This window comes from Macrotis lagotis, chromosome 3 (genome assembly GCF_037893015.1).
Source record: "Macrotis lagotis isolate mMagLag1 chromosome 3, bilby.v1.9.chrom.fasta, whole genome shotgun sequence".
Classification (NCBI taxonomy): domain Eukaryota; kingdom Metazoa; phylum Chordata; class Mammalia; order Peramelemorphia; family Peramelidae; genus Macrotis; species Macrotis lagotis.
This window is the reverse complement of record NC_133660.1, coordinates 180,024,352-180,051,057: the sequence shown is the minus strand read 5'-3', so window position 1 is coordinate 180,051,057 and position 26,706 is coordinate 180,024,352. Positions and strand designations below refer to the sequence as shown.

General features: G+C 35.6%; 1 protein-coding gene across 4 annotated transcripts in view; it reads right to left on the bottom strand.

Moving 5' to 3' along the window:
- Positions 1 to 17,732: 17,732 nt before the first annotated feature.
- ARAP2 (ArfGAP with RhoGAP domain, ankyrin repeat and PH domain 2) overlaps positions 17,733 to 26,706 on the bottom strand; it is a 271,115-nt gene continuing 262,141 nt past the window's right edge. For 3 of the 4 annotated variants that reach the window (XM_074229650.1, XM_074229649.1, XM_074229651.1), the window contains exons 32-33: positions 25,257 to 25,391; positions 17,734 to 21,447 (exon numbers count right to left, since the gene is read on the bottom strand). In XM_074229650.1, the coding sequence (XP_074085751.1) occupies positions 21,097 to 21,447; positions 25,257 to 25,391 (486 nt within the window). In that variant the 3' untranslated portion in view covers positions 17,734 to 21,096. Of the gene's footprint in view, positions 21,448 to 25,256; positions 25,392 to 26,706 lie in introns of all 4 variants that reach the window. The other variant, XM_074229652.1, reaches the window with a different exon arrangement.

Genomic DNA, 26,706 nt, shown 5'->3' with positions numbered 1-26,706 from the left:
ACCTTCTTTCCTATGCTTGGAACCAAAGGTCTTTTACAGCCACTACCTCTCTCTTCCCATCAGGTCTGATTTTCTCTTAATAAATACCCTTAACTTGGGGCAGCTAGGTGGCACAGTGGATAGAGCACTGGCCCTGGAGTAAGGGGGACCTGAGTTCAAATCCGACCTCAGACACTTAATAATTACCTAGCTGTGTGGCCTTGGGCAAGCCACTTAACCCCATTGCCTTACAAAAAAAAAACAAAACACTAAACATAAATACCCTTATTACAAAAAAAAAAAACACTAAACATAAATACCCTTAACTCTACCCCATAATAATAATTTTAAGGACTATATAGAGTACTTGACTAATCCTACACCAAAAAGATCTTTGTTGTTGTTTATCCTTCATTCTTGAAGAGGACCATGACATAAAGGAGGTGATAAATGACTTGCTGGTGAATTGGATTAGGAGGTGGGGGGGGGGGGGGGGGGGAGCGGGAAAGGAGCTATGCAAATTCCCCAGCCTAAATTTTTCTTCCAGAGCCAACCCTTTCCAGTGGCCGGATACGAATCAGGATAATCTGGGAATGGCCCTGTATGCAGTGGAAGACCTTTTTAAAACTAAATTCTTTAAGAGGTTTTTAACCGAAGTAATGCCCATTCAATAATTAAGGTTAAGTAAAAAAGAAATGAAGCAAAGAATGACTTCTACTTAATCAACCCACAGTTTAGACTCACCTTTTGCCTTAGGGAGAATCGAATGCACACTTTTAACACATCTTTACATGTTATCTTCAGATGATAAAAATCTGTTGGTTCTATAATTGAGAGGACTAAATACACTAAATAATTTCAATGGTCATTTTAGTTCCAAAAGTGGCATAATTTACAGGATGAGCCTGAAAAGATAAGCAGCAAAGTAATGCTGATAACCTAAATACTGTCCACTGGTTTTATAATACTAATTTCTTTTGGTTTTAATGATTAATGCCTGCATATGACTTAGATTTAACAATTATGAATTGAATAGAATTTAAGTGTTCTTTTCATAAGGGATCTATATGCACTGTGAGGATATCCTTGATGAAAACACGTTCACAGATCATCACTGCAGTTATCAAACAGAATGGTGTTTAGAGAATAAAGGCCCTGCTCTTTTACTGATTATTAAAAAAAAACTAGTGTATCAGTAGAAAAAAAGAATATAAGCTCTCCTCAAAGAAGATATCTCTCGGGGCGGCTGGGTGCCCTAGTGGATAAAGCATGGGCCTTGGAGTCAGGAGTACCTGGGTTCAAATTCGGTCTCAGACACTTAATAATTACCTAGCCGTGTGGCCTTGGGCAAGCCACTTAACCCCATTGCCTTGCAAAAAAAGAAAAGAAAAGAAAAGAAGATATCTCTCTGCACTGCAGGTCATGGAATAGCAAAATCTACAAAGAAACAATATAACAGAGGACTAAAGGTAGTATAGAGGCTCAAGGTGAATGAATGAGAAATGGATAACAAAGCTTTTATTGAACAATGACACTGGGTTAACCACTGTGCTTTAGGGCACAAATAAAATCAGAGCTTGTTTATAATGGGGGAGATAATACACAAGGGAGAGAGGTTGATGGAGGGGCACTTTAGTCCAAATAGTTGCAGGATGGTAAGTGGGTTCCTGGCATTTTGGGGGATGATCATATATTGGTTGTGATTTGTTTTTGCAAGATAAATAGTGTAAAGATCATTATTAAAGAATTGTCTAGGAATTAAAAAAAATAACCTGATAGTAAGTATGAGAGACATATGTTGGATAGTCTGTGCATTATATTTGTATCCACAAAATATTAAAAGAGCAAGGAGAAGTTTTCCAGAATTTGGATAGATCCTTTATGGAAGGATGGAAAAAACAAGGACAAAATGTCCGATTTTCTTTTATCATGTTGTTCTTCCAAGTCCCCAGAATTCCTATATTCATGAGATTCATCAATATATTTTAAATCCCTACAGGTCTTTTGGTCTAATTAGTTTGGAAAATGTTCAGTAAAGTAATAAATGTCAAATGGAGAGTTAGAGTTCTGAACAGAGAGAATCTGTCAAACAAAAGATAGACTGGGGAGTTTCAGAAAAGAACTTCACTCAAATCTATGATATTTTCAAATTCTGAGCAAGCAAAATCAGACAAACAGTTTAAGTGAATATCCTTATGGATTTCTCTATATATGATACCCAAACCTGCCCCACCCCAGTTACTAGAGAGTAGCACAGAAGCTGCAGCAGCTCTAAATGAGAATAATTAACACTCTGAAAATATACAGAAATAGAAATTGAGGGGAAGTGTTTTTCATAAAAGATGAAAAGGAAAATAGTTTCACAAGTCACAGATTTTTTTATAATTAAATTCTTATCCAAAGCACTGACTGTAGGAAATTACCTCAAAGCTCTTTCCTGGGCCCTTCTCTTCTCTCTTATCTTGCTATACACTCTCTTGGTGATCTAATCAGTCCTTATGGTTTCAAGGATTATCTCTAAGTACAAAACTCATTATGTGTATACAGACAAACCCAATGACACACAAACATGTAGTCCTGTTTTCTTTCGTGAACTCCAGTCCCACATAATCACTTAGTTTCTTTTCACCTCAATGTTGCATAAATATTATTTCATCATTTCTAAAACTCAACTCATCTTAGGCTCTAAAATTTCCTCTCCTTTTAATTTTCCTATTTTTTGAAGGATATCACCAAAATCCCAGTCACTTGTATCCCAAACTTATATTCACCTCTCTCATTTCTCATATATCCATTCAATTTCTGAGTCTTTGCAATTTTGCTTTCACAATTTGTCTTAAACTTATTTATTCTCTATTCAAAGGCTAATGCAATAGTTTAGACCCCCATAACCTGTTACTATTACAAGTCTACAAGATTCCCCACATCTTATTCCTTTCATCCCCAATTCATCCTCTAGACATTTAGCTTCTGTGTTTTGATCCCAAATCAAAGAATATACATTTATCTCACTACAAGGAAGTGTGGAATAACTTGTAAATCAAAGCCTATAGGAAGCCTGACAAATGTACAGAGATAGACAGACAGACAGACAGACAGACAGACAGACAGATAGAGATAGAAAGATGGATGGAGGGATGGATGGGTGGATGGATGGATGGATGGTAGAGACAAAAATGTGCAGGAGGCAACTTGGATTGAATTGCAAAAACCAATTATGCAATTTTCATTGTAAACATTTTTACCTTGGAAATCAGAAAATGATATAAATAAGGGCTTGATTTTTTTGTTAATTTTACAGAATTAAGAAAATGATAAAAAATGTTAATACAGATTAACTTAAAAGTAGGTTGTACATATTTTTTTAAAGAACATTTATCATTTAAACTGAGCCACAAATCTTAGGGAATCTGTATCCCTCTTTCCCAAAGAAGAAAAACAGAGAAAGATCATGCTTGCAAAAGTCAAGAATCATCTTTATTAATCAGGTACTTGTGTACATTTGGAGCAGAAATCCTGATGCTAAAACATCTAAGTTTGAGTAAAGCAGGAAGTAGTCTATGAACTTTTTAACAAAGGAAGGTGGGAAAGGGAGGTGGGAAATGGGAATATCTGGGGAGAAAAGGGGACCTGTTATGGTCAGAGATTTCCAGCCATGATGGAGTAAAGAGTTCCAGAAACTGACTTCTTGGTACAGGATAAGCAGGATGACCCAGAGAGAGCCAAGGTTCGAGTTCAGACATGATAAATGGGATGTTTTCAAGGGTCCAAGACTAAGCTGATATTTCAGAGGTCTCCCAAGGATGGTTTGAATTTAGCTAATCTCAAGGTCATTGGTTCTTCATTTGCAACTAGGAAATAACCCCCCCCAAAAAAAAGAAACCTCAAGAAAAATAAAAGTGGGAGAACGTATGTTTCAGTCTGTATTCAGATATCATAACCATGTCTTTGGGATGGATAGTATTCTTTATCCTAGGTCCTTTAGAGTTCCCTTGGGTCCCAGCATTGCTGAGAAAAGATGTCATTTACCACTGATTGTCCTGCAATGTTGCTATTTCTTTGCATAAGATGCATTTCTCATTGCATCTTCTCTTGCAAGATTTTTACTGAGAGCATCCTATTCATCATTTCCCATAACAGAACAGCATTTCGCCTCAATCACATAATTTGTTCAACCATTCCCCAAAAGATAGGCATTCCCTCATTCTCTAACTCCCCACCACCAGAGGAGAGCTGCTATAAATATCCCTATCCATATAGATTCTTTTCTTCCCATATTTCATCTCTTCTGGAAAATAGACCTAGTGGCACTTCTAGGCCAAATGGTACGATGGTTTTATAACCCTTTAGGCATGGCTTCAAATTGCTTTACAGAATTGTTGAATCACTTCACAACTCCTCCAATAGTCTCAATGTCTCAATTTCCCTACATTCCTCCTAATATTTGTCATTTTTCTCCTTCTGTCCTATTGGCAATCCAATACATATAAAGTAATACCTCAGAATTGTTCCAACACATATTTCTTCTATCAGTAGTAAATTAATAATTTTTAAAAATGATTTAAATAGGGTTGGCTAGGTGGCACAGTGGCTAGAGCACCAGCCCTGGAATCAGGAGTACCTGAGTTCAAATCCGACCTCAGACAATAATTACCTAGCTGTGTGGCCTTGGGCAAGCCACTTAACCCCATTGCCTCACAAAAACTAAAAATAAAAAAAAGCAAAGAAAAGCAAAGAAAAGAAATAGAGTGCATTGATAACCTCATCTGAAAATTGTTCATATTTCTTGATTATTTGTCAATTGGGGAATGGCTCTATTTTTTTATAAATTTGCCTCAGTTCTCTCTGTTTGAGAAATGAAGTCTTTATCAGAGAAATGTTTCATTATTTTTCTCAGTTAATATCCTATTCCCCACCCCACATTAACTCTATTCTCTCTCTCTCTCTCTCTCTCTCTCTCTCTCTCTCTCTCTCTCTCTCTCTCTTTCTTTTCATCCTGATCCTCATCAAAAGTATTTTGCATCTGACTATCCTGTCTCACAACCTTCCCTCTATTCTATTCCTACACCACCCCCCATTGACCTCTTTCCCCTATCCTTTTCCTTTCCTATTTTCCTTCAGGTCCAGGAGAGATAATTTAAAAATTACTGGACTATCTAAAAACTATGACCAAAAAACCCAAAAAGAGTCTAGATAGCATTTTCCAAGAAATTATTAAGGAATGCTGTCACAATAGTTCAAATCAGAGAATAAAATAGAAATTGAAAGCATCCACCAATCACTTCATGAAAGACTCCCCAAATGAAAACTGCCAGGAATATTAAAGCCACATTTCAGAGCTCTCAAGTCAAGGAGAAAATATTGCAAGCAGTCAGAAAGAAACAAATCAAATATCATGGGTTTACTTCTGTTCACCACAAATGATTGCTGTTTTATCAAGCCATTCTGTAACTGACTTGTCAGACTGGTCCCAGACAATTTTCATAAGTTACCTTTATAATTGGGGGATTCAAACAAATCAAGGCAGTTAAAATTTTCATTTTAATTTTCATAATCAACACATCCATGGATATAACTATATACATAATGTATAGTATATAATTATATATAAAGCTAAAAAGTTAAAGTTATATGATAGTTATATATATATAATATAAATATATATATAAAAATATAAATATAATATAAAATTATAAAATGTCATTGAACAATGATGCCATCTACCTATTTTATATCTGGATATTTAAATTGAATATAAGCCTATATTGGAATAAATGGATATAGATATAGAAATGTGTTCTACATTTATATTTTGTATATGTATATGTTTGTTCATGCATATAAATGTATATATAAATATGTGTTCAAATTGGATAGGTTCCTGCTAGATCTTGATTCACACACAGTTCAAGGCCAAGAGAAATATAGATAGAGGGAAGTAGAAAGGGGAAAGGAGAAAGGAAGGGAATGACAGTCAAATATGTGTTATCTTAGTCAAAATACTTAGTTCTTCCTGACTCCAGTCTTAATGTTCTGTCCATTGCATGACAGGGGGGAGGTGGCAGGGGACAGTGGTGACATAGAGAGATGAAAAGAGCGGGGGGGGGGGGGGAGCACTAAAACACAGTAAACTCCAAAGTTTAGAATTTATCATCTACTAGACTAATGCAAATCAGAATTCAACTTACAGATTTCCTAAAAAATTTGAACTAGTAGATTTAAATATTTTCTGAAGCAAGCCTGAACCAGACAGAGGTTTCAATCATTTTAAGTTCCTGTCTCTAGAACTTGTCTTTGATGCATTAAAAAAATCAAACTAAAAGCAATCCATCTTAAAAATCCAATTTCCCAGGATGAAGCAACATAGTAAAAATAGAAAAAGAAAAGCACATTTAGGATGTTGAACAAAGAATAGTATCATTTACAAAGGACTCACAATTGAAATTGTTAAAAATTTGAACTCAGAGTATATGAATTGACTAAAACAGCAGAAAGAACATTTATATTAATGCTAACATTCCAAGTAAAGTTCACTAAACTATTTCAGGAAAAAAATCAATAGTCTCAGATTTATTCAGAAAATATATATTTAGTCATTTAAATATTCACAAATAAAATTTCAATGAAACACAAAAATTAATACCTTTTTGATTAGAACGTTTTGGAGTAAAGGAAGGAATGAAAATCACAAGTTACTAAAGATATCCATGTCTTTCAAACTAATTTTTTAAAAGATGCTAAAAGTAATGTAATCTCTAGCACTGGACAAATCAATGTTAATTAATTCTAAAGGGGAAAAGAATGAATATTTATGTAACTTTTATAAATTAGAAGAAAATATCTTGAATGTTGAGGTAGACAAGTATCTGTGGGAGGGTCCCTGATGGTGAAAATCATCATAGTGTGGACTCCTTAAGTTGTAAAAGACAAAATAGAGTGGACCTCTTTCTGAAGTGAAAGTCATGATGAGGTTTCCTATTAAGTCTCTAACATATAAGGTTATGTGTAATGGGGGTTCCCAGCAGAAATTTCTTTAAGTGAAAGTCACATTAATAATAATGATGATAATAATATGAAGTCCCTCTCAGTGAATAATGCAAACCAAGATTAAAGTAAGCCAAAAGAAAACATACGGACTGGGGCATGACACAATGACCAGAGGGTCTTGCATGCCCTAGGACTCTAGGTAAAGGAGAACTAATAGACTGGGACCAGAACCCAGAGATAAACAGAGTAAACCCCAAAGTATCAGTCAATCCACAATAATATATCCTATAACTTCTCTTTCCTTTGTATCACTTCTATAATCACTACCAATTTTTTTTTTTGTTTGCTTTTTGGGTTCTTTGCAAAATATCAAATATGTTGCAGGAATTCCATGTGGTGTCTAGACTGCCTTGTTGTGAGCATCACACTTTGATTATTAAACTACTGATATAATAAATCTGGGGCTTCCCAGAATCTTTATTAAGAATTAGACTGGGAAAATTGGAGGGGCGGAGCCAAGATGGTGACATGAAGGGATAGAGTCTTAGGCGCTCTCTGATAAAAACTCATAAACTAAGGACTCTAACTAAACTTTCGAGAGACAGAACCCACAAAGGGACCCAGTGAGGCAGTTCTCCTACTCAAGGTAACCTGGAAAACAGCAGAAAGGCTCTGCTCCCCAGGTTGGAGAGGCGGCCTGCTGGAGGGGTGGCCGCCAGAGCCAAAGAACTTCAGCCTCCGGGAGGCAGCCCCAGGACGCTGGGAGCCTCAGCTCACAGCACCGGGGGAGTCTCCTGAGCTGCACCCCGGGGAGCACCGGCACAAAGTGGGGGAACAGCGGGGGACCTCTGCCAGAGCGAGCACATGGAGCCCAGACCTCAGGGCACACAGCCAGCAGGCTGGTCTTTCGGCTGCCTAGCCCCAGAAACAGAAGCAGGTGGAGCCCGTAAGCAGGAGCCCCCAGGGCATGAGCCCATTGAGCTGAGGGAGAGGAGTGAAGAGAGAGAGAGACTGCCGAGCTCTTTCCTCTGCCTCTGGAACAGGACTCTGGGGCTCTGAACACATTCAGATCCTGATCCCAGTCTAGGCCCCCCCATTGAATAGCAGGGCCCCCCTACCTCAGCCCTGTGGCAGAGGGGGGGGCGCTTATGGTCATTCACAGACCAGGAGGGAGGACAGAAACTCACACACTGAGACCCTTGTGGGAGTGTCCCAAAAGCTCAGGAAGCACCCCAAAAAAACAGGTTTAGGCTGGGAAAATTAACAAAGAAACAAGAGGAAGACCATAGAGAAATATTTTGCAAATGAGCCCAAGAAGGATCAAAATACTCAGTCTGAAGATGAGGAAGCACAAGCTCCTGCATCTAAAGACTCCAAGAAAAACAGAAATTGGGCTCAGGCTATGACAGCTCAAAAAAAGACTTTCAAAATCACATGATGGAGTTAGAAGAAAAACTGGGACAAGAAAGGAGAGAGATGCAGGAAAAACATGAAAATAAAGTCAGCAGCCTAGTCAAGGAAATCCAAAAAAATGCTGAAGAAAATAGCATGCTAAAAACCAGCTTAGGTCAAATGGATAGAACAGTTCAAAAAGTTATTGAGAAGAATGCTTTAAAAAGCAAAATTGGCCAGATGGAAAAAGAGATAAGAAAACTCTCTGAGGAGAATAAATCCTTCAGACAAAGAATAGAATTCAGGGAGATTGATGAATTTAACAGAAATCAGGAATCAATATTTCAAAACCAAAAAAAATGAAAAATTAGAAGAAAATGGGAAATATCTCATTGAAAAAACAACTGATATGGAAAACAGACTTAGGAAAGATAATTTGAAAATTATTGGAATACCTGAAAGTCATGGTCAGGAAAAGAGCCTTGACATCATTTTCAAAGAATTACTACAGGAAAATTGCCCTGATATTCTAGAAGCAGAGGGCAAAATAGAAATGGAGAGAATCCACCGATCCCCCCCCCCCCGAGAAAGAGATCCCAAAAAACCAACCCCCAGGAATATTATAGCCAAGTTCCAGAACTCCCAAGTCAAAGATAAAATATTACAAGCAGCCAGAAGGACACAGTTCAAATATCATGGGGCTGCAGCCACGATCACACAGGACTTAGCAGCAGCTACATTGGAAGCTCGTAGGGCTTGGAATACAATATATCGGAAGGCAAAAGAGCTTAGAATGCAGCCAATGAACTACCCAGCAAGGCTGAATGTCCTCTTCCAGGGAAAAAGATGGACTTTCAATGAACCAGGGGAATTTCAAAGGTTCCTTTTGGAATGGCCAGAGCTGAACAGAAGGTTTGATCTTCAGATACAGGACTCAGGTGAAGCATGGAGATTGGAGGAGAGGGGAAATATGAGGGACTTGATGAGGATGAACTGCATGTATAGAAAAATGATACTGATAATATTCATATGAACCATCTCAGTTAATAGAGCAGGTAGAGGGAGCTTTTATAGTTGAAGCACAGGAGAAAGCTGAATTTGAAGATAAAATATAGTGTAAAAATGGAGTCAATAAGAAAAAAAGGGAAATGGAATGGGAGAAAGAAAAAGGAGAGGGGGAATAGTCCAAGCTATTTCACATAAGATTTTTTTTTATTACATTGAGCTATTGCAATGATGTGGAAGTGGGGAGGCAAGGGGGAATGAGGGAACCTTTGCTTTCATCAGAGATGGCTAGGAGAGGAAACAGCAAATATACTCAATAGGGTATAGACAACTGGAGTAAGAAGGAGGGGGGAGCAGGGGGAAGGGGTGGGGATGTGAATAAAGGAGGAGAGGATGGACCATGGGGGGACAGTGGTCAGATATAACACATTTTCTTTTTTACTTCTTGCAAGGGGATGGGATTGGATGGCCTGCCCAGGACCACAGGGCCAGGTGGATTCTGGGCCTAAGGGGTGGTATGGGGGCTCAGGGCTTCTTGGCCCCAGGACCAGGGATCTGTCTGCTGCGCCACTCAGCTACCCTACAGCAGAGTCAGAGTGAAAGGAGAGAGAAAATATAGTACACGGTAGTGGAGAAATAAGAAAGGAGGGAGTTGCGATCAGCAATGGCAACGTTGGGAAAATATGGAAGTAACTTTTGTGATGGACTTATCATAAAGAATGTGATCCACTCACAACAGAGTTGATGGTGTTGGAACAAAGACTGAAACACATTTTTTGTTATTATTATTTGGGGGAGGGTGCAGGGCAAGTGGGGCTGGGTGGCCTGCCTGGGGCCACATAGCAGGGTGATCATTGGGTGTCTGGGGCCAGATTTGGACTCAGGTGCTCCTGGCTCAAGGGCCAATGCTCTGTCTGCCACCCAGCCACCCCTACTATTATTACTATTTTATTTTATTTTAGGTCTTTTTTTTCCTTCTTTTTGGTTTTTGCAGGGCAGTGGGAATTGGGTGGCTTGCATGTCACATGGCTGGGTGATTATTGGGTTTATGAGGTTGGATATGGACTCGGGTGCTCGTGGCTCTAGGGCTGATGCTTTGTCCATTGCACCACCTGGCCATACCTACAATTATTACTATTATTTTTTTAATTTTAATTTTTTTCTCTCTCCTTTACTTTTTTGCCCAAGCAAGTCTATCTATATTCATGGGGGGGAGGGGTATTTTGTTTACCTGTAAACAAGTATATCTTATTAATGTAAAGAAAAACATTTGTACAAAATAAGAATAAAAAATAAATTAAAAAAAGATTGGGGGAAAATTGTAAAATTCAAAATAAACAAAATCTTTCAAAAAAAAAGAATTAGACTGGGGGAGGCTAGGTGGCATAGTGGATAAAGCACTAGCCCTAGAGTCAGGAATACCTGGGTTCAAGTCCAGTCTCAGACACTTAATAATTACCTAGCTGTGTGGCCTTGGGCAAGCCACTTAACCCCATTTGCCTTGCAAAAACCTAAAGAAAAGAATTAGACTGGACCCCCCCTTTTTTTGGAGAAGCCTTGAATATTCCACTGGGGGGTGGGAAGAGAGGGATTTTCGGGCAAGATAATGCCACAGAGGATAAAGGGCTGATTCTGGAGTCAGGAATTCTCATCTACCTGGGTTCAAATATGGCCCCAGACTTTTTGTAACTTTGTTATCTTGGCCAAGTCACTTAACCCTGTATAGTTTCCTCATCTGGAAAATAACTGAAAAAGGAAATGGCAAGCCACTTCTGTATCTTTGCCAAGAAAATCCCACGAGGAGTTATGAAGAATCAGACAGCTGATGCTGAACAAAGGGAGCAGAACCAAGAGAACAATGTACACAACATCAACATTATGAGATGAACAGTCTTGATGGAAGCAACTCCTTTGACAGTCAAGAAAGCTAGGACAACTGCATTAGATGGGTAATGGTCTATATTATCCCCAGCTAGAGGAAGAAAATAAAACAAAACAAAAGACACAGTAAAAAAAGAAAAAAAGACACCCCTACTGTATCTGATGAACACTTTATAAAAATGATCTCTTATGTGTCTCTTTCCCTTAATCCTAAATCCTCATGCCAAAAAATTACTAATTTGTAAATATGTTTAACAAAATATGTATGTAAAATGCTAACCTGACCATTCCCTACTGAGGGGAGGGTGGTGGGAAGGAAGGGTAGAGGGAAATTTTGTAACTTGGAAATATGCATGCACAAATAAAAATAAATAAATTTTAAAAATGAAGAATCATGCACAACTGATTACTAGGACAGAGTATCTATTAAGAAGTTAACCAAATAGAAAACCCTTCTCTTCTAGTTTGTCTTTTAACACCAGAAAAATGAATTTATAAGAGAATAAAATGATGTTAAACTATAATGACAACTACAAAGAAAACAAGTAAATTATCAAGATGTGCATGATTCATCTATAAATTTATTGCTAAGCTTTCAGGACCCAAAGTTTCTTTGGAAATAAATTATCCATTTTAGGAGGAAAGTCTTCCAATATTTGCACAAAAAATATTTACAATCCAGAAAAGTTATTGGCAAAAAGTTATTAACTTTATAGCTTTACTTTGTCATACAACAGTGAAAATAGGAAATTTTGTAAATTATACCTGAAATTCTATTCTTTCCATGGATTATCTCTATTGATTTATCCATAGCCACCTTCTTTGCAACAGTAGCAGTGTTGATTAGTATAAATGAACAGATTTGACATTAGATAGACTAAAGCCTGAATTCTAGCTTTGATACTTAGTGATTTGAACAAGTCATTTAACTTCTATGATCCTCAGTTTCCTTATCTGTAGAATGTGAATGATAATATTGACTGCCCAAGTAACTGGCAGACCACAAAGTCTACATAAAAATGAGTTACTATTGTATGATGTCCTTTATACTTAAAATGGAAACAGAATACTTCACCCAGTTTCTGTCCCCTGGATAGCCTGCCTAGTTTGTCTCCTATTAGCTTAGCACCTGAACTAACAACTTCTCTCTGATCCAGACTGCTTCCCTGGTCCTCATTCTGACTTCTGAGATCAAGCAGAACATATTTAAATCTTCCTCTTCCACACAGTCTTTGGATAGTCAAGGAAAATACTACTGAAAAGGCAGCATTTTAGGTCTAGGAACTTTAGGATTTGGGTAGGTTGTACCACATTGCTTCCTAGGATAGTTGGATCAATTACTAGTTTTGACAACAGTGCATTGGTATAACTCAATTAAAGTATATGAACAGGAAGCTCTTAAAGAAGGAAATCCAAACTATCAATCACCATACTGGAAAAAAAGTTTTATATCACTAATGCAAATTGAAACAACTCTGAAGCTCCACCTCAAAGGCATAACATTGACAAAGATGATTTAAAAAAGGAAAATGACAGTTATCTGAAGGGAATGGAATTAAAAAACACTATTAATATTATTTATTATTATTATTGTTATTATCAGTAGTAGTGGTAGTAGTAGTAGTAGTAGTAGTAGTAGTAGTAGTAGTAGTAGTAGTAGTAGTATTTCAAAATGTCTTCTATTGGAGAGATATGTCCAAGGGGAAATGGAAACTGTCAGTTTGGATGTCCATCTCTCTGCCTCTCTCCCTCTCTTATTATCTCAGTCTCTCTCTTTCCAAACAAAGTATGAAATAATAACTGTATTGATAAATTAATTTTAAAAATTTCTAGCAGGTTTGTGCTAGAATTTATTTAATATAACCAAATTCACATATTGTTAAAAGGACAAGGAATACATTAATAATAACGCTTAATGATAAAGGAAATAAGAAGAAAAAAGGAAACTGCAGATAAATGACTGTCAGTTTCTCCTTGGAGAGGGAAACAAAGGAGTGATCAGAGTAGGATTCATCATGAGTCCAAATGCAATTAGAAATAGCATGTCATAGGATATTTGATCATCTTGTCTTATAATGTGCAATAATGAGCAGAAGAAAAAAACACCATGAAAATAATTGAACTTTTATATAAAAATCTGTAGCAAAGTATAAAAGAAATACGTTTTTTTAGGTTTTTGCAAGGCAAATAGGGTTAAGTGGCTTGCCCAAGGCCACACAGCTAGGTAATTATTAAGTGTCTGAGACCGGATTTGCACCCAGGTACTCCTGACTCCAAGGCCAGTGCTTTATCCACTACGCCACCTAGCCGCCCTAAAAGAAATACTTTTTACAAAGGTTATGAAAAGATATTCAAATCCAGTCAATACATATTTTCATAAGTGACTTCATTGTGAAGGGGGAAAGGGGAACATAGTGAAAAAATATTAGAAAATATGACTGATGTTAAGGAAACTAAGTCTATTAAGTAGCAGGGTTGAAAGTAAGTGTGCAAGAAAACTTGGAATAAAAGCTAAATAAACCAGTCATCCCAAGAAAATTAAGAGAAAAATGAGGTAGGAAGACAAGGAATTGGAAAGGGTATTTCCAAATTTATCTATTTTCATCAATGACAGTGAAATCATCCTATTTGGGTTCTATAACTTTAGTCATTGAAATGCTACTGCATATAATGAAAGAAGAAATTGTGGTTATGTAAAGGAAGTTATAAAGATGACTGATCAAGCATACATAAATAAAATCTGGGCTATAACTGGTGTACTCTGGGAAGCAGTTAGTGATCATTTTACAAGATCTATTAGGAAGTTATATAAGGGAGCAGCTAAGTGGCACAATGGATAGAGCACTGACCCTAGAGTCAGGAGGACCTGAGTTCAAATGTGACTTCAGACATTCAAAATTTGTCTAGCTGTGTGACCTTAGGCAAGTCACTTAACCCCATTGCCCTCAATAAATAATTTTTTTTCAAAAGAAGTTATATATGTGTGTATGTCTATATATGTCTGTGAATTCAAAAAGAAGAGAATTTTATAAATTTTTAAACCACTTGCTGACTTGTAATATATATGAAATCTTATTAAATAAATCCTTGACAAATATAGGGCAAAAAAGCAGAAAACAAAGAGATATTTGCTCCCCCAAAGTGTTTAGCCACTGACTATGCAAACAGCACATAAGACTTGACATCCAGGAAATTTATGACCAACCAAAAAGTAGATCAGTCAATGAACAAGCCATGTGTTGCCTCAGTACCACCGGAAATTTTAAAAGATCCAGCTTGAGCAGATACACTGTGTAGGATCTACATGAGAATATGAGACAAGAATTGCACAGGATAAAAAGGTGCTGTCAATGATAGGAGTATACACATCAGTTATATCAGATACAATGAAGATGTTCTCTTGCCCCAGGTATAATTTAAAAAAAAAAGACACTGCTGTTGTGGCTGTCCTTAGGTCCTAATGCTAGAAAACTTATTTTGAATTATCCAGGACCAATTCTAGTCATCCCATAATTGATCTATAGCTGGCCACTGGACCCAGATGTCTCTGAAGGATAGAGTGAGGTTGGTGAATTTGCACAACCCTCTCTCAGTTAAATCCAATTCACTTGCATGTCATACCTCTCCTTCCTGATGTCATGGTCCTCTTCAAGAACGAAGGACAAACTGAAACAATTTTGAACATTAATATTGTAGTTATTCATATTGAATAATGCTGGTCTTGGGTGTTCATTTTCAGTCAATTATCATTTATGACTATCTTTTTAAATTCATCAATCTTCACTTCTACAGCTTATCTATTTCAGGTAGTCAGATGCTCCAATGGATAAAGCACTAGGCTAGGGTTTAGAACACCTGTGTTTCAGCCGCATACACTTACTAGATGTGTGACTTTAGGCAAGTCACTACCTCTGTTTTTGCTTAGTTTTTTCAACTGTACAATGCAGACAGAATAGCACCTACCTCCCAGGGTCATTATGATGATCAAATTTGCCCCAGGTTTAATTTTTTTAACAAAGACCCTGATGTTGTGGCTGTCCTTAGGTCCTAATGCCAGAAAACTTATTTTGAATTATCCAGGACCAATTCTAGTCATCCTATAATTGATCTATATCTGGCCACTGCACCCAGATGTCTCTGGAGGATAGAGTGAGGTTGGTGACTTTGAGATAACAATTTTAAAATGCTTAGCATAGTTCTTGGCATGTATTAAGTACTATATAAATATTAGCTGTTAATATTATGATTCATCAGGCTATGTGGTCTATAGTATACCCCTGACTTTTTTAACATTCCTTGTAACTACTCCCATATGTTCCTCACTATGTAATTCTCCTCAGGTTTACAGAAGTTCACACAAATACTCTCTTCTTATTATATAATGCCTTTTGGTCACTCTATTTTGATTTAATCTGATCCTTTAGACAAAAGGAATCATCTTACCTTAGCATATTCCAGTCATATCATTCCAAATCTCAGTAATTGTTCTAAGGTGATATGTAACATCATGCATTAAAATCTCTAGTCCACTTTATTTTCCATACTCTAGAAATTGGTGTTTCTGAGTGCATGAGTATCTTCCTCATCCTTCATCATGTCAATGTTTATATTGTTTATATCTATAAATATCAGACATTCCAAAAGGCAAAGCAGACAGGGAATCAGATCTGGATAGGGGTTATTTTTCTATGAAACCTAGACTAATTCATCAACTCCTTCCTGTCTTCTCTACAGACTCTCCTAGGCTATAACCTTGTCTACTCATTTCTCCTATGAGGTGGCCCTGCTAGACCTCATTGGACTTAATATTTCCACATGTTACAAGGTTGGATCTTGAGCAAGGACTTTAAACTACAGTATCAGGCACATGATAGGTAAGCCGTAAATATATGTTGGCTGGTAGGAGATTACTGTTGTCATATCTGACTTTGTGATCCCATATGGGGTTTCCTTGGCTGAGATAATGGAGAATTTTGCCATTTCCTTCTCTGGGTCATTTTACAGTTGAGAAAATTGAGGTAAATAAGGTTGAGTGATGTGCCAAGGGTCACATAATTAATAAGTGTCTGGGACCTGTTTTGAAGTTGGGCCCTGACTCCAGATCTTGCGCTTATTCACTGTACCACTTAGCTGGGAGATAGTACCATACATTAAGTAGATTTACAAGTACAGTGACACAATTCATAAGGAGGTCAGATTTTTGGCTGTCTCATTCATCCAGAACACAGGTAAGTAGAATGAAGCAGGTGAAAGCGGTCTGTGAGCAACTAAAATAGATACTTTCAATCCTTTGCATCCAAAACGCAAAAATTCAAATACATTCATTTTGGAAGTCTTTCCAACCAATTTAGTAATATATATATATATATATATTTTACTATACACTTTACTGTCTTTCTAACTTGGGAGTAAGACTTACTATTATTTGTCTCTGTTGCCATATCTTCTGGGAACTTAGGTCAAAATCCAGCTTACATGGCACATCAGCATAATGTTTCTTTGGAGTTGTAGGACATAAGTTAGAGATTGTTCACAAAAATAATTAACCTATTAAAATTGTGATTTGATTACCCTGAAAATTTATATTTTTGTCCCCAGTTTCTGGGAAAAGGGTTACTAGCTATAATGCAGAAAAGGTGAAAAAAATGAATAGAAAACTTAATTAAAGAATCATGCACTGACTTGATGCTTAATATTAATTGGTGATGAAAGTGTTAAGGGAGGTACTCAAGTTATGATAGATACTTTTACATTTATTTTCCAGTTATATTGTTATATGTGTGCAAAGGTCTGTGTGTATGCCCAGACATTTGTTGATTTTTTTTTGGTGGGGGGAGGAAGGTGTTGAGGTGAGTGGTGGTATTTTTAAAATATCAGTACAAAAACCCTCCAAATTACTCCACTCCATTGTATGTTAAATTCATTTAAAGAGAAAATGATCAAGTGCTTTCAATGTACAATTAGCATGCTTGCTGCTAAGAGAGTGGCTAAGAGGGCTGCAAAGATAAATAAGGCCCAACATCATTCCCCATCTCCCAACCCAACAACAAGCTCTGGAAAATGTATAGGTAGGTTATATGTGTGAGGGTGGGTGAGGGTATTCTATGCATAGAAGCAAAGTCATGGAGATAGGAGTATCATAAAAAACTAGGAAATAGCTCAGTGTGGTGTAAGTTAGAGATTGAAATAAGGTTACAAAGATAGTTATCCCACTGAAGGTTATTTGATGCCAGGCTTTGAGGTAGGTATTTTATTCAGGAGGCAATGAATTACTGAAAATGAGCAATTAATTTTGCAATAAGTGAATGATGCAATCAAAAGATCATAGACTTGGATTTAGGAGGAACATTAGAGGTCATTTAGTGTGATACTCTTTCCTTTTTATTTTTATTTTTTTAGGTTTTTGCAAGGCAATGGGGTTCAGTGGCTTGCCCAAGGCCACACAGCTAGGTAATTATTAAGTGTCTGAGGCCGGATTTGAACTCAGGTACTCCTGACTCCAGGGGCCGGTGCTCTATCCACTGCGCCACCTAGCCGCCCCTACTCTTTCTTTCTAATGTCTCGTTTTATAGCTGAGGCCAAGAGAGATTAAGTGACTTGTCCAATAGTTAGGAAGTATCTGGAGGCTGGATTTGAATCCAGACCTTTCTGATTCCAAATTTAGCAATCTTCTCTGCCATACTATTTCACCAGAGTCATGAATAAATTTAGGTCCTGTATGTTTGGAGCAATGAGACAAGCTATAGGCCGATTAAATGAGGAGATCACTGCAATAATCAAATCTGGATTATTAAGGTCCTTAACTGTGGTGGTGGCAGTGGGAATGGGAAGGGCAAATGTCAATCAGGCATGGTAATTTATAATAATGGACTTAATATTGGATAAAAGAGAGAAAAAAATTAAACATCTTCAAGTTTCAGGTAAGTTTTCAAAATGTCACACAGAATTGAGACACGTTTTGAAGAAAATACTATTTATTTTGACAATATATAATTCATACACATTTCAGTATTGAAGAGTGATAAAAAATAAACGGGCAAACAAGCACACAGTTGCATAAAAGTCTTATTTCTTCTCCAGATGGCTTTTTAATTTGACATTGAATTTTCAGTGCAACATTAAGGAGTCATCAGGTTATATAATTTAAATAGAATAATAAAGTACTTGAAATGAGTTTTAGTGATTTTACAAATCGCACAGTTCCTCCAGTCACTTCTTTGCAGTGTATATAGAAGTTTAGATTTTTGGAAAGACCCTCCTGCCCACTTTTTTTTTTCATTGACAATGTCAGAATCATAAATTGCAAAAAGCTCAGCCACAGTCTGGGTACACCAGGCAGCATCTGTTACAATAAACTGGCAAACAACTTGGTCTGATATCATTTCTCTATAACGGAACCATTTTCAACTTGTGCATATCCTTGGGAAGAACTGCAGTCACATTTAAACAGATTTTTAAAAGCCTATTTTTATAGAATTCTTAAGGCATAGTTACAAACAAATAAAAATTGGCATTTACAAAGAACTTTACAAGGCACTTTACATACAGTAGAACATTTGATTCTTACAACATAATAGAATAATAAAGGGGGTGATGTTTGAAAGGGCTGGGAGGTAACCTTTGTAAAACAAGTTCCAGAACAACTTGGGATACATCTGATACTCTAGAAACCTTCCTAAAAAAGAAACCAACTTCAAAACAGATCATATTCAACATGCCTTCATACTTAAAAGCAAAAACTAAAATATAATAAAGCTGATCATGAATAGCAGTTCATTTGGATCTATTATTCCTTCTTACTCATCATGGTTTCTGCCAACAGACATTCTCAAACTGTTGTGAATACTTAATAAACTGTCCTGCAGTTTCTCTTCATTTTACAATTTATTTCCAATTAAAGAGCAGCTCTCTTCCTTTCTTGAGTACTATCTGCTGCCTGAAGCATTTATTTATTCTGCCATCACTGGGGGGCGGGGAATGATGGCACAATAAATCATGGAGTATTGCCTCAGGTTCTGTACTGGCCAGTGATATGATCATTCTTTGATGATATTTCCATACAGATGAACTCCAGACATTTAAGAGACAAATGAATAATAATGAGAGGGAGAATGCCAGGAAAGAAAAATACTTTGCTGAACAGATGCTTTCCAACACAAAAATTCACATCTGTAAAGACCACATAGATTTAGAGCAGAAAGGGACATCAGTGTTCATCAGACACCAACTCTTTCATGTTTACAGATGAGGAAACCCAGGGCAAAGAGTTTAAGTAACATCCAAGGTCACTCAAGTAGTGTCAGAGGTATGATTTGAACCTCAGTCCTCTGATATCAGAGCCATGACTCTTTGTGCTCTATCGTGCTTCCTCTAGGCTTGAGAATTAGGAGATAAAGATGCTATTTTACTACAATTCAGGATTAAATTGGTAGTTGGTAAGTATAAACACCATATCATGCTTAGGGACCAATCTAAAAGAGTACCAGATTTTGTGATTAAGTGTGATTAAGTGGAAAGGGACCTCAATACCTTTCTTTATACTAAGATACAGAATAACTGTCTTTATCATAGTTTTTTAAATGGCCATCCTTTAACTTAACAGAAGATCAGCAACAACTTGATGAAAAATTGACTTTGAGTAAGTCATATTAGCTTTAATGCCCAGGTTTTCTAACTGGCAAAAATGAGAGAGTTGGGCCAGATCAGTGCTAATGTCCCTTCCAGCTCTATGACCCAGTGCATTCAAATGATCATATTATATCTCATTTTTTTCAGATTAGTTTTACCTGATGGGGAAGAGGAGCCTCAATGTTTTTCTACTTAACACACACATACATATATATATATATATATATATATATATATATATATGATATGTGTATCTATGTATGTGTTTATATACAGATACACACATACATATTTTCTTTGCCAGACTATAAACTGATGAGCAAGTCTTTTAAGAAACATAGATTATATTGTGCATATTGACTATGTATTAGTTTGTTGTCTAATGGCCTTTCAAGCCACCTATAAAGAACAAAAAGTTAGTGAATGTAATCTATGGCTTATTTCATTCAAAACACTAAGAAAAGAGACCCAAGTTTACAATTAAGCCACTGTAGTGATTTGAATACCATTCACTAGAGCATACAGAAAAAGTGCTAAATTCATTTCTGCCACAGATTGCCACCCCAACTCCTATTAACAGCTTCTAGTCACTACTGACCAGAAGCAGATCCCAAGGAGCTTCTGTCACATCTCTGTTCTTGTTTCTAAGAGTATGAAATTCCTTCTCTCTTTTCAAAGACTGAGTCAGATTAAGCCACCACATGATAACTACTAACCACACAATTAACATGTCCCTTCAAGACTTTAGCTCTGTAAACCTAAAATCATGCAGCAACTCAATACAAAGTTTCTCAAAGTGCAATATATATTACATATACTATCAAATTCAATGAAATCATTTGAGGGGGAAAACATATTGCGTACTAAATACAGTGCATCATGAGGCCTCTGCTTTCAGAGGATTCCTCTTTTAATCAACATCTCTACTAACTGTCACTACTTAAAATAAGCAGAGTCCTTAGAGAAAACCTTTGACTGTACAAAAGTAAATTGTTCCATTTTAACTTTACATTTATCTATATTCACAATGGTAAATCTTAGCATATTCCTTTAATGGTACCATATATCTATACTTTAAACTTGTTGGCATTTTGTATTAAACTTGTTGGCATTTTGTAGTAATTACAAACAGGTTGACCTGTTGGGGTTATTCTGTGCATTAACAATGAAACCTATTATACACTATTTGAAGGAAACCATTTTTCCCTTTTGGCCAAATCTCCACTATGGATCTTTGGGAAGGGTTCTTGTTCTCTGTAAAACAACATTGAGCTCCTCAATCACTTTGGATGGTAATTTGTTATCAGTTTCCAAATTAGATTTGCTATTCTTGTCCTCAATCTTCTTCAGAATCTTGAAGTCTTTATGTAATTTGTGATGACTGTGAAGAATATCAGCACCTGTGTCCTCCAGACAGTTAAAACTCCGGTGCTTTTTAGTCCGATTTCGAAGTTTCTCCTCCTTGCGTTCCAGACAATGTGCCACCATGGAGGCTCTCTCTCTTAGACTGGCTTCAATTTGCTCTTTTTCCTGCTTTTCAGGGAGCCTCAGCTTCTCAAATTCTGCTTTTGTGTTCTAAATGAAATAAAGTAGTTACATGAAAGCAATTCTCTATCACACAACTGTATCCTGTGATTTCAGTTCATTCGTTTTGTAAGAAAAATTTAAGAATCAATTCTGCCTAAGAGTTAGGATTTTATAGTAGGTAATTTCTATGATTTAAATTCATGGTATTAACAAAATCTTTGGCTATTGCAAAAGAGTAGCAAGTTTGAAAGTTGCATGAATTAATCTTAGGGCAAGCAACCATATTGCATTTAAGAAAATACTAACACCTCTCCATACCTGTCTTTAGGTTTGTTCAAAATACCTCCTTTTAATATGCTGTATTTATTGTAATTTATAGTACACATTTTTCAAATAATTTTTAAAAGTCATATGCTTCTATTTCACATTAAGCACTTAACTCCATGTAAAACCCTGTCCTAGGTCCTGAAATGCAAGTATCTTTTTAAGTGGTATATCATTGTAATGTATAAAAGGCATGGTAATCTATACAAACATGAAGGCAAAAATATCATGCACATTTTGATCTGAGTATGTAAAGCTATTTTTCTTTTTAAAGAAAGATTTTTTTTCAAAATTTAAACACTATAAGAGTCACTTTAGATCTCAAATTTACAGGAGCTTACTTTACATAGTACATGAAACTTTAAAAAGTGTTTTACATTTTTAATTGTACATTATTACAATGATCATGTATCATGTAAGTTCAACACAGACAATCTGGCCCAGCTAAAGAATCTGATGGCTGAAACAAAAAATGTAAACTAAGTGGTGGATTTAGAATTTAATTCAAGTTCTTCTAATTCCATCCAATCTTCTATTAAAGCATATTTTTTTTATAAAGCTATCAGTGTGTCACAAGAGTCCCACACAATAGACTCATAATGGCTCAGGGCTGATGCTGGGTTCTCAAATGCTATGCTGGTAAAGTACAAGCTTGGGCAGATTCTAATATATTAGAAAAGAGGTTTTTCTGACTGCAGGCATAATTATAAACTGTGCTTTTTCCAAAGGTCAACTTAGTATTAAGTATTAAGTCATGACTTGTAGATTGTTCCCTAGTTAATGAATTATTTGGCCCTGGTAGCTCATGATTAATAATAAGAGGAAGAATGCTAAAATTGAATTTCCTTGCCCTTCTGTCTAATCTTTTAGGGTAGTTGTAGAATGACAGAAATGTGGGTAGATAGTGTTAAATATTACAAGGTGTTTAGATTATCTATAAATGTGAGATCAATTTTGATGAATGATAAGTAGATGTAATTCTAGCAGAATAAAGTCACATTGACAATGACATGATCATTATAAGTGAAATGAGAAGATAATGAAGTTTTGGTTAAATGGAATGTTGATTCATAGGTCCTCCTTAGAAAGGTGGAGAGGGAAATAGAGTTGGCACATGTGTCCATTTGTTCCATGGCAACAGGAGAGTCTTGTTGACCTCACATTTCTGTGTTCCTGACAATCATTATTCATGTGAATTAAACTACACAGATGACTTCATATTGTGAATCCTGTCTTCAAGAAGCTAGTCAGAAGGTGTATTGTATGATAAGCAATCATAAAAAAACAAAACATTAATAGAAAAGAAACAGTTACCAAGGTGGAATTATTTCTCAATCAGCTGTCTATAGACAGCTAGTTAGAACAAAGACCACATATAACCCCAAAACAGAGAAATGTGAAAAAGAGAACAAGCACTATATGAATTTACAGCTACTCTAAACTGTATTATTTAACATCTTAACAGACACTGAAAAATTGGGAACGGGATAAAGGCATTAATTCTTGCTGCTAAAATTTCCCTACCAAATTTTAATTGATACACATTAATCTGTACCAAGAGAAGCCTAAAGAATTTATAAAATACATTAGTCAGTAAATTAGTCAGCTTGATCTTTTAAGACAAGTAAAATGAAGAAATATGGGAACAAAAGACAATAGTGATATTTAACATAAATGTATTTACAAAATATTATAGGCTAGCATCATGGATAATTGGGAGCAATATTGATAAAAACTTGACAAGGCTTTTGCAAATAATTTTACACAGTAGACTATACTATATTTACAGACTCATAGAATGGACTATAATGTACAAAGAATATAGCAATCCACTATACTCAGTGTTTATTTTTTGAATTACACAAAAGAGGGAAATTTGCCAAAAATATCTATAGCGGAGGTCTTATGCACAGTTCATATCAATGAAGATTCTCTATAGAGAATGAGAATTTCATCAAATTTCAGAATTCTATTTCAATCCAAAAGTTATAGGATGATTCAAAAGACATTGGTGCAATAATCCACACAGAAAAAAACAAATAAATGAAGAATGCTTATAACAGAATATGACATACAATTGGTTGAGAAATCCTTTGAGTTTACATGTGTACACATAGATGCAGACATATACATTCTGAAGATAGTGAACTGAGTTCAGGATTGAGTAAGAGGAGTAGGGTTGGCTGAAATGCTTTTAGGAAACTGCTAGGCTTTCAGTGGTCTCAAACTCTCTCTAAAATAAAAATCAAACTTAAAAATTGACATCTTAAAGTGATGATTTTATAGGGCTGTGAATCATGAAAAAAACAATCTGACATATTAAAATTGTTGGAACCAAAAGGACAATGGAGAGAAATGTAAGGCAAATATACACACTAGGAACAATTCCTTGATGCAAGATGGGAAATAGAAGACATTATTCCCTACATTTTTAAACGTAAAAATTAATAGACCAGTCATGAAGAGAGAGTGGGGGCTGACAGTTGTATAGCTCAAGTACAATAGTAGTTTCCACAGAATGTTAAAACACCTTAGAGGAGAGCCTTTGGAAACCTCAGGAGGATCTTCTATAAGGGGATTTATGGGAGCATATATCTCAATTAAAATATTCATGCATATATGAGGCTCAGGAGATTTAGAAATTTCAGCAGTCTGTGAACTTCTACTGTAACTAAATCTTAAGTAACAATGATTTGATCCATGTTTCATTCTCCAGTTTAAAAGGGGAGGAAAAAACTGCCTTCATGAAAGATACCAAAGTTTCTTTGTTGATGCCCAGGGGCCAACTTACAGGCCACTAGCTTTGCTGAAAAATACCATTAGTTCCCCAAAACTGAAATTTGAGTAGGTCACTATAAAGTGTAAAAGTGTTACTGTAGTTTTAGTTTGATTTCTTTACAAGGGAAACCACTTTTAACTTAATTTCTGATTGTAATATTTTAACAACAGAATTCCTGAAGCTGTATTTGAGACCCCCTAGCTTCTTAATAGATAAGGAATAGTAGTAATGTACAGGGTGTGTGGTTAATGACATTATTAAAACATAACCTAATTATTTCAAGAATTAAAAAAATTAGATTCAGAATGGTAGTATTCATTAAATTATTAAAACAGGTTCTTTGTAAAATGTTATAGATCCTGATCAGGAATGAATTTTGTGTTTTACAGGAACATACTTCATATTTAAAGTCCCAGCTCTGTCCAGAGTTGGAAATTTCGGTCCCAAGTATGCTATGAAACCCTGGACAAGTCACTAGACCTCTATGAACTTCAGGGTCTATTTAATTTATAAAGAGAAATGTGAGAGGAAAAAATCTCTAGCACCCTTCTATACATAGTAAGATCCTATGATTCTAGATCAAGTTGAATGCAAATATTTCCTTAGTATTCTTTTCATAGAGCAGCATTTAAAAATCCATATTTAATATTTAATTGAAGTGAACGGGTTAATTACCATTGTAAATTACACACTGCATAAGAAAAATAAATTTATTTTCTTATTCAATATAAAACATTTTAAACCTCCAACCTACCTCTAAATTTCTTCTGGCTTGGTTAGTATTTTTCTCATGTTGGATGGGAATTAAAGGCAAACCGCCAACTTTGGGATTTTTGGTTATAGATCGCTTACGTTCTTTTCCAGCTGGTGGCCATATATCATTATCATGCTGTAGAGACACAATTTCTGGCTGTTGGCATAGGCTTGTATTATAATACTATGTTATAAACACACAAATGAACTCACTAATTATTTTCCTTTATCTCCACTTTAGATGATCTAGTTTTCATAAGAATGTTATTTGTAATTTTTAGATTGATGTCACAGACCTATTGCTTAAGGATCTCAAACTGTTGAGTGAACAGAACTGAAGTCTGTTCAATTTCCAAATTACAAACATAGACCTTCTATATTATTTATCAAAGCTAAAAAATTCTTTGGAAAATGGAAAAAAAATTCTGTGTAGGAACAGGCACATATCTGTCTTGGATTTCTATGTCCTAGCAATGATGGAAATTTATTTTTATTCTTTCAATTAAACCAAAGGAAAAATTTTGGAAGTAAAGATTCTTTAGGGCATGATTATCAGATAAACACTTTCTTTTACTTATAACTACTTAACTTTTTAATTATTTAATTGAATTTTGAGTAAACATCCCCATCTTCTAAGCAGAAAATTTTATTAATAATCATTATGAAAATTTAGTACACATTTCAACAAATTTGCTGACTGTAAAATCATTTTACATTTAAAATGTCACATTGGAGGAAGGTAAACAAAAGTTCTTAACATATGACACAATAAGCAAGTAACAAGTATTTTAGAGAACCATTTTCCTATTAAAAAGAATACAAATTTTTAGAGCAAGAAAAAATGGAATAAGAAATTATTAATGGCACCCAATTAAAATATCTTTTAAAATGCACATTTAAAAATATGTTCTTTTGAAAAGAGGATTATATAACAATTAAGTGGCTAAATATTTTTTCCTTATTTTACATTTTTTTATTATTAAGAACCCCTCCCAAGAAAACCAACAGATCCTTACTCTTTATTATGCTCAATGTGGTACTTATTTTAAGAAAAGTTCAGGAAAACAAAAACTCAGGGCAAAGTTCATGAAGATTTAGTATTTTCATAATATATATTTCTTAAATTTTGGATATCCATAATGTATTACAAGCACAAATGTACCACTTCTCCTGAACTCAGGAGAAGAATTAAAAGATTATTAAATAGTAATATTAAGGGTTTACCTTGGTATTAGGAAGATACAGTTCAAATTCCAATTCTGTCTCATTTAATCAATTAATAGAATTTTTACAGTGGATAGACCACCAGCCCTGGAGTCAGGAGTACCTGAGTTCAAATCCCACCTCAGCCACTTAATAATTACCTAACTGTGTGATCTTGGGCAAGTCACTTAACCCCATTGCCTTAAATAAATATATTTTTTAAAAAAAATAGTATTTATTAAGCATCT